At 38.9% G+C, this 9,442-nt stretch overlaps 1 protein-coding gene across 1 annotated transcript; it reads right to left on the reverse strand.

The window, feature by feature from the left end:
- Positions 1-868: 868 nt before the first annotated feature.
- MED4 (mediator complex subunit 4) lies at positions 869-7,476 on the reverse strand (the record flags this gene model as incomplete). Its single annotated transcript, XM_009708026.1, has 6 exons — positions 869-1,537; positions 4,455-4,586; positions 5,390-5,476; positions 6,468-6,525; positions 6,889-7,059; positions 7,410-7,476. Coding segments are annotated over 6 exons (688 nt in total), but the record flags the coding sequence as incomplete, so codon positions are not given.
- Positions 7,477-9,442: the final 1,966 nt, after the last annotated feature.

The following is a 9,442-nucleotide window of genomic DNA, read 5'->3' on the forward strand; positions in this document are numbered from 1 at the left end:
ATCTGACTGAAGCCCTTTTCATTTCTACATCCTTACGTGATTTGTACGTATGTTGGTCATGTGTGGCAGCGTTACTGACAGCACTATTTGAAAGATTGTCTGAGCAAATGATTTATCAGATACTTCCAGTGAGGAACCCTCAAAATGGAAAAGCAGAGAGAATTATGATCTGTGCTTCAGGAAGCCTCATTGCAGGGCAGAAACCTGTAACTGATTTGATCAGAGGGTTACTTAAGAGAAAAGTAGCTGTCAAAGTGACTCCTTAAGCAAAACAGAGCAAGAAAAGGAAAGCTAAGGGAAGTGCATTTGGAAAGATGAAAGAACATCGTAGCTGAGGCAGGAAATGCAACTGGTGAAGTAAACAAATTAGCGACTTCAAAGAACTGAAAAAATTATAGACGACGAGAATAAAGAATCTGAGCACTTTGAACTGAAAGGAGCTGAACCTGCAGCGTGCCCCAAAGCATGTCATCTCCAGGGTCCCAGGATGCTTAACCAAAGTATTGGTGAAGCCTTGCGAATGGACACTCTACATCACTGCCGCAGGGTCTGCCCAGTTACACGTCTGCTTGATAAAGCTCAGCTGAGAAGGACAGACTTCAGTTCCTGACTCCACAGCTGCTTCTAATACTGACTTGGCATTCTGCAAAGGGGAAAATGGAGTACAAGCTCCTGAAACTCAATCAGAATTCAACCACATAGTGGGATACAATGTGCTGAGTACTGAAGTTACACAATAACTCAAAGATTTAAGTTTGCAAAATGAAACGTAAAGTTACATCAAAGCTGAGTTTATTTATGACAAATCATTCATTATATATTACAGTAATTACAAACTTCTTTCTTACACCTTATTGCCATATTTTTGTTCTCGGCACACAGATCATCAAGAACATGTATTTAAGCAGTAACAAAAAAATATTAAAATTACAAATTTCACATCTCATTTCTGTGCCATAGAAAAGGCTATCATCAAAAGAGTAAAGTTACTAACAAACATACAAGGGGATTCCCCTTACACCTTTTTTCCCAGGAACTTTTGTCATCTAATGTATAGTAAATATATGTGTATACACAGGCATCTCTTGCAAACATACGCATTCACACATTTACATAATCATTGGAAATCTGACATCTCTTCTCCAGCAGAAAGCACCCAGTCATTTTAATTGACCATCTAATGGGAAAAAAATTTCTGAAGTCCATGGTTTTAAATTAGTCGCCCTATTTCTGAGCCAGCTGTTTTCTTCTCCCTATACACAGGGCTGCCAGCTTAACAAAAGGATATTGCAGTTTGTGGCAAACAGCATCCAACCTACCTTCACCACAGGAAAGGTCTACTAGGGATACTGTCCCTCTTGTACCTAGTCTGAGTCACTGCTGCTGCTCGAGGAGTCTGTTGACATAACTTCTACATCATCTTCATTCTCTTTATTGTGTCCTGGAGGCTCCAACATGAAGTCATTACTATGATTAGGAGGTAGCATGTTCATTGACATATCACTTGACTGCCAAGGATACTGAGGAGCGAGCACATCTGGAAAAAAGGGGCATAAACAATCAATCGGCTTTGTATATTGACAAATTCAACAAGACAGCTCAAACAGAACTCTAATTTAAAAATAAAACAAATCTTAAAATCCTTCCTGAATTTTGGAGAGATGAAACCCTCCAGTAACAGCTGGAAAACATCTCATGATGGAGCCATTCTTTCACTGTAAAAGCCTGCTCTGCCAGAGGCCCATTTATGTAGGTGGCTCTTGATCTCTCATTGCTCCACTTCGAAACAGTATATATTCATACAGAGCTCTTCACCTTCAAAGCACAGTTTGAACTGACTTAACATTCACAACCACTGGCACTAATGAAAATGGTCACCCTCTGTCAGTATGCAAAAATAGATGAAAACATTAGATCAAAGAAATACTTAAGGCAGACCACAAAAATTCAGAGTAAAATGTTTTATCCAAATTTGGCTGAAACACCTCAGTTGTCGTTTTTCCAACAGCAAACACGGTGCATCAAGTGCAAAGGAGAAGAGTGCCCTACTACAAAACCAGGGCCACAGAGATTCCCCCTTGAGAGGTAGGAATGCTCCACTGAGCCCCAGCCAAGCCAGCCTCAGTTGCCTCTGACTTCTCTCAGCTCTTGCTGTTTCTTCTCTTCTCCTACTTTCAAAGCCATCCCATCCTGTACTCCCTGTCAACCTACCCTCCCCCCACATTTCCTAGTCTCTCCCTTCCTTGCCCCCAAAATGGCTCCCATTTCAAAGCTGCAGTACACATCTATATGCCATTTCTGCTCCCTTCCTTTTCATTTATGCTCCTACTGCTGTGCTTCAGTTCTCCACTTATTACCTGGCACTGCAGCTAAGTCTATCCCATAGAAAAAACCAGCTATCTCCCACTTACAGTGAGAATTAAAAATAATTAGGCAGAGTTAGAAGTGAACAAAAGCCCATCCACATGGGACTTCAAGTACAAAAAGAGATGGCACTGCCTAAGCAGGGGGTCATATATGCTAGACTTACTCTCACTCAGGTGCTGCCTAACTCAGAAGCACACAGACTCCACACACGTAGTAGTTTCTGATCTTGAAGTCTGCAGACACCTGAGATTCCACATATGAACTACAGCCACAGTCCCCTAATACCAGGTGCATTACCTAGCTGTACAAATCTGACCCACCAGCAGATGCGAGGAGGTAATGCAGCCTTTATGCCAGTTCTGTGCCTAGTTAAGGAAGACCAAGAAGACTACCAGGTGGTCTCATCCCAGCTGTGGTGAAGTTAACCACCTTCATTTGAACCAGCTGAGAATGTAAGCCAGTGTTTTACGTCCTGTGGCCATGCTTCAATGCTGGAACCAGTTCACTATTAAACCAGGTTGAATGTGTGTGCTAAGCAGCCTCAAAGTTTTGAGGCTACCAAGCAGCCCCGTGGCTGGCTTGCAGACTCAATAAGGACTCAGTGACTGGACATCTTGCTGCAGAAGTCTCTAAAAGGACTAGATCCCATAATTAGCATTCTCAGGACATGTCACATGCTTCCATACACCAGCAGATTCAGGATTCCTATACAAAATGCCAGGGGAGCCTCTACTTTCTTTTAAATTAAGTTTTCATGTTTCCCTCTTACCTAATAGTCTAGTAATTAGAGGATTTCCCCAACATAGGAGACCCAGATGCAATTAACAACTTTACTTGAGGAGTTCAAATCCCTCCTTTTCCAGCTTCTCTAGGAAAAGTCCTGAAGGATGGGCTTTCAGTTCTCACAGAGACAGAACTCAAAAGTAAAAGGGGCAAGCCTGCATTCCCTAAGGCAGAGGAGCCAGCCAGAATGGGCTCTACCAAAACTTATGCAAATGCTCAAACTCCATGAGGAAGACACAACCTTAACATCTCCTCTGACTGTATTCCAGGAGAACAGAAAAGATACATGGGCCCATCCTCAGCATTTCCCTGGTGGATTGCTATGGACAGATGTCAGGGTTCCACTCCTATTCAGCTCACTGACCCATTTTATCCAAGGCCAGAGGCTTAGAAAGTGAGATGATTCAAAACTTCAAGTCACTTCCTAAGAGGTGACAATAGACAGATGATCAGAAACACAAAATCCAAGCTTACTACTTCTCCAATGGAGTTGCGATACAGGGTTTTTTTTAATATATTCAGTATAATTTTTGAAAACAAGCTTTCCGTAACACCTGCCAGTGGCTTACCAGACAGGTAAGAACCGTTACAGATCTCCTATGAATCCAAAATTAGAATTCTTCCACAATTTAGTCTAACCACGGTAGAGTAATGCACAGGTACAGGACCACTGAATTCTTGATTCAGTTACTGTAACTTACTGCTAAATTCTATTTTAGCATGAATGAATGAATCCCACTAAGTCCATGGAAGTACCCATTTCACTAAGCAATTAAGGGACTAAAGCTCGATTCCTACACTCAAGGTACTACCTCACCAGTTGTCCTTTGCAATGTCTTTTCAATCCAGAACTTCTAAGCAAACGGTCTTGCTATATAGAGTGTAGACTTAAAAGGAAGATAGGGGATGACAATAAACCTCTTTTCTTCCAAATACAGCTTTCACAATTCCGTACTTTGTCATCACTGCTAAGAAAAGGTTGCTTTGAAAATGCTTCTTTCTAATATGATTTGATAGCGCTTAATTTACACCAATTTAAAAACAAGTGAATTGAAGGGTAACTAAGTGAGATTTGTTTGTATTGACTTAGTTGTAGTGTCTGCAATATGATTTAATATGAAATAAAATAAAATTATGCAATTTCTAATTGTTAACTTTATTTACTAGATCTTCACTGCTAGGGAACAACGTTAGCGATAATTTTCATTATTTTAACTCTGATTTGCTTTTGCTAAGGGAAATGTATAATTGCTATGGCTGTACAAGGAATAAAGAAAAGCAAACCACAACTGAGTTTCTCTTACCTGGCAACCTGCCTGCTGCAAGTGCATCCCCTGGTAAGTGTCCATTAACTCCATTGGTGGATGGGTTGTTCATCTGACCCAAGAGACCACTTCTCATTTCCAGATCTGTAGGATATGGCCTACGTGGGTCCCCTTTATGAAGAAAAGCAAAGGAATGTTTTTAAATATTTAACAATTGTTGTGCAGACATTAACTTTTTCTTTAGTACCCAGTTTCCTGACCAAAAATAAACCCATACTCTGATTGCATGGATCAGCAATGAGCATCACACCCATTTTGTTAAAATCCAAGTCTGTGTCTTTCACTTAGACTTTCTTTGTTCATTCAAACTTGGCAGAAAAAGCACATTAAAAAAAACCAAAATAAACAAAAAACTCTCCATGTTTAGGAGGTATCTTTCCTCTCCCTGCTACTTCACAGCCAAACAGCAAGGACAGGAATTGGAAAAAACACATTCTCATTTTGGACAAAGATGATAGTTCCCAAAATTGAAACCTGACATAATAAGAGCCCTGCTTCTGACTCCACTGATTACTAACATCCTCTGAAAAGAGTATTTTAAGGGTCACGAGGGAACACAGCCAAGCAGATGGAAAAGCCTTTAACATACCTGGTTCTAACTTATAATTGGGGCCAACATTCAGGGGAAAAAAAGAACACAAAGGAGAGCATAGGAGGCCAGTCAGTTAATGGAAGCATGCAGTTTCATAGCCTTTTGAAGACGTACATAAAGTCTACAGGACTTTGGATATACATTTTTGTTGAAAATATTAGATATAACAGCTGAAAATAATGTTACTGTAATAAACTCCAGTGTTTTTCACTGTATAAAAGCATTGCAAGACCAGATACTGACCATGCTTTATTGTAAAAAGAAAAAAAAAAAAAACCACAAAAAACCAACAAAACACTGTTGTCATAAACATGATAGTTACCTGGCACCCATGTCAGAGGGGCACAAACAGCATTGCTAGCACTGATCCTATGGGCATATTTAATTATTTCTTCAGAGGAAATGGCACCTGGAAGAATGGAAGAAAAGTTACTATATCCTCAAGAGATTGCATCATTCAATTATTTCAGAATATTGGACACTAATATCTAAAAGATTTGGAATGTAATTTTTTCAAACATTAAGAGCATGCTTCAAATGTAGTGACTGCTTAGAGGATTCTTAGACTATGCAAGGACAAGCTTTGCAGTGACCTGATTTTATAGCCACGAGTTCAGTACACTTTCAAGGTCAACAGTTCTTCAATCTTGTGAAAAACACAAACCAATCTCTTAAGCAGCGTACTTGACAAGCACAATTTGTAAGAAAACTTCAGCACCTGCTTTATTATGGAATTTTCTGTAGTAAAGAATTTTTTTGTTTAGTAATTGTAGAGCATACATGTAGCAGCCCATCTAAATCTGTGCCTGTATTACAGTAATAGAAACTTTACGAAATTCCTTCATTTTTTTAGATGAAAGAAGTTTAACAAAATGATGAAAGACACTGTAAAAAAAACACCAAGAAAATGACTCCCACAAAAAAAAAAAAAAGAGTCAGTTTAGCTTAGTAATTGCCACAGAGTGGCAGGAATTGCTACAAATAAAAAAACAGTATCACTAGCTAGTCAGTCTTTCAAATACAATGCATATGCACACAAACATTCTTCCCCTTTCCTCAGTAGACCTACTGAGGCAATTTGGTGAGACACTTAGGTAATCAGATATACTATTATCAGTCCAAATCAGTCCAAGAAGAGTGTTGAGACACTTGAATTTAAGTGTAATATTAAGATATGTTTGCCACAAAAAATAATTAATTCCTGCCTTTATTCTGAGGAAATGGCTACAGGTTCACACTGAAATGGAAATTTGTTTATACAGTTGTTTATGCATTACACACAAAATTCTACCATCTGTGATGGTAGAATTAAAAAAATAAATAAATAACCCTAATTCGAGCTCACTAGAAACTTTCTTTACAACTGCATTTATGTAGTATGTACAATCATGCATACTTACCTTTTCTTGCCTTTTCAATTGATTTCAGCTTTTCCTTTGCTTGATAAACAGCTGTTGCCTAGTTGTAAAAAACCAACAAACTAAACCAAATCTTCAATGCATCTTTAATTTGTAAACTTCTACATAAAGTCAGCTCTGTGAATAAAACTTTGCATTTAAGTGCATTTTAAGACAGAAACTATTCAGTGAACATTTTCAAAATATACAGAAATAAAGTAGGTTTGGAAGAAAATTAGCATTATAAAACAAAACTGAATACCATGATAACTAAACAGTATTTGATTACTGAAAACCCAAACCACTAAGCTCTTATGAAGTTTTAAATATTTAAATCTCCTCAAATTAACACACCACCACTTTCTCCAGAACCACCTTTTTCACAAGTAGATGCTCAAAAGCAAACACATCATTATGAACTTACCAGTATGTGCTCTGCTTCTTTTAGTTGTTTCTGCAGCTGCTGAATATCATTATCCCTCTTTTCTACTACCTTTTCTAAAAGCTGCATTTCATGATGGATTTTCCCCTGATCAACTGCCAACTTCATTAGCTCTTGAAACTCTCCATCTCTCTGAATCAGCAGTTCCAAGATCTATTGAACAAGAGTTTTGTAGAACTTTTAATTTAGCTAGAGTAACAAGACACCCTCAATTGCTCTGCAAAGAAGAGCAACTGACACCCATAGAGTATTTCCGTTTGCATGAAAAATGAAATAAAATTTCTTCCTCTATTTGCAGAAACAGCCTATGAAGCATACACAAATGAACAAACAACAAACACCACAAGGACCAAGAACGCCTTTGTAGTGGCGCCAAAAATCTCATCATCGCCGTTAGCCTGAGTATAGGCAAGGACAAAGGGAGAAAGAAAGAAAAAAAGGAAAAACTTAGAAGTAAAGCATTGTGCTTACGCAAAGAAATACAGTTTGGAAAGTCAGCTTACCTGGCTCTCCTCTCCTGGTTGTGGAAGCTTCTGGTTTCTTGAAATTGCCAAAATTTCAATTAGTTCCCTGAAAGGAAAACTCTGTGTTTGTGCAATTTTCTAGGGCACTATTTGTAAATCACATCTAAAATTGTCCAAGTACTGATACCATTACAAAAGTATTCAAGGACTTGAGTATTTTATAGTTTTCTAGTACAGTGTTAGCAGGGATTTCTCAACTGAGAGTAATTCTGTGAATAGTCTCATGATTGTAGCACGTTTTCTTCTCTGTTTTTCGAGCTCATGAAGTTCTCATGTGCATTGGTACTCATGAAACGTGCTAAGTTCCTGCCAAACTACACAAGACATAAGCAGAAGCTGAGAGAAGAAAAAGCATAATGAAACACATTCATACCCTACTTCTGCTGCCCTTTTTTGTTGCAAGAGGGCATGAAAGTTGTCTTCATTATTTTACTTGTCTGCTTTTCCTCCATTTTTTCCCCAACAGAGCAAGTTTGGTTTAAAGCAATTATATCTACACTTTCAAACACCTAAAGAGTTTGTCGTGAAACTACTTTTACAACAACAAGTATTTCCACAATGGTATATTAGTTGTATACCAAACACATAAAAATACCAAAAAACTAATAATATTCTGGTGCTAGCTTAGAAGTGCTTCTCAAACAAACCTCTTGATCACGCTTCCAGGTACCCATTTACTTTGTCAGCCATCAAGAACCTCAGAGGGGACTCGCTAAGCAACAAGACTACAATGCAAAAAGGTATTTTCTGTACATTCAGCAAACTTATTTGGCCTCTAAGGCTGTGGATGTATGCTATGCATGAGTAACTGGCTGTCTAACTGAAGGCACTGTCCTTGGAACAGTACTGATCCTTCGGTCCAGTGCAAGCAGCTCAGCTGGATGTACGACTAATACAGCAGTACAGCCAGAACCTTAAAATGAAAACAAGTACTTTTCAAAATGTCTGAAAAAGCCTCTCACCAGTAAAGCTCTAAATAGTATCTTGGACTATGTCTCTCAGTCAATCCTGAACACTAAAATGATTTCAAACAATTAGAAAATAAAGAAACTTGTCATTATCACTAAAGCTTTATTCCTCCTGACCAACACTGACCAGTAGCAAATAAAATCTGTTGTAAGTAGGTCAACTACTGCCATCAAGGCTGACGTCATGGATGGCTGTGTTAGCTGGATAATGCACAGATGCAGATTCAAAACTATACAAAGGCTACAGATTAGATATGTTGCTTAATTCTTGCCGCTACCACCAAACCAGTATCATGACTGTGAAAGGCCTAACTCCACGGTGCTGCAATGCTTTGCTGATCAACAGGAAGATTCACTAAATGGTGCTGAGGGTTGCTCTGGATTCATTATGGTAGAACATTAGTCCCAAGATTTAAAAAGAAAAAAAAAATTAGGTAAAGAGCGAGTCTTTTTTTTTTTTCCTCCTTAAAAACACGTTTTCCAGCAACCCATATGTCACAATAAAATCTAAAACTGAAAATAAAACCTAACTAGAAACAACAAGAGCAACTGACCAATATATTTTCCTTGTCCTGCCACCAGCCACATAGATAGCATGGGTTATTCCCTCCAAAAAAGTTTTCCTAAGCTCCTGCTTTCCTCAAGAGGAGGCAAATGGATTAGGAAGCAGTTTAACTGCACTGCCAGCTGTGCCTCCACAACATGGTGAACAACTTGGATGAGGGTTATCGGTTCAGGCTCAAGAGCATGGACGAAGTATCCGAGCATGTATATCACTCCAAAGACGAGCTCTGCAGCCTACTTTGAGTTTTACACTAATACAGGCAATGACCACAATGGCTTAAGTCATGCAACACCACCTAGAAATTTCTGACTTGAGCATAATTTTTAGTGACTAATGAAAAGCCTAAAATCGGGGACGGTTAGGGGGCGGGGGGTGGTGTGGAGGCCGGGGGGTGCATTTCACAGGAAATGCAGGTGTCAACCAAGAAAGAAAAGCAAGGGGAAGAATAAGGAAGCTCTCCTGCTGTGAAAATGGGAAAT

Source organism: Cariama cristata, unplaced genomic scaffold (assembly GCF_000690535.1).
Source record: "Cariama cristata isolate BGI_N322 unplaced genomic scaffold, ASM69053v1 scaffold27669, whole genome shotgun sequence".
Lineage (NCBI taxonomy): Eukaryota > Metazoa > Chordata > Aves > Cariamiformes > Cariamidae > Cariama > Cariama cristata.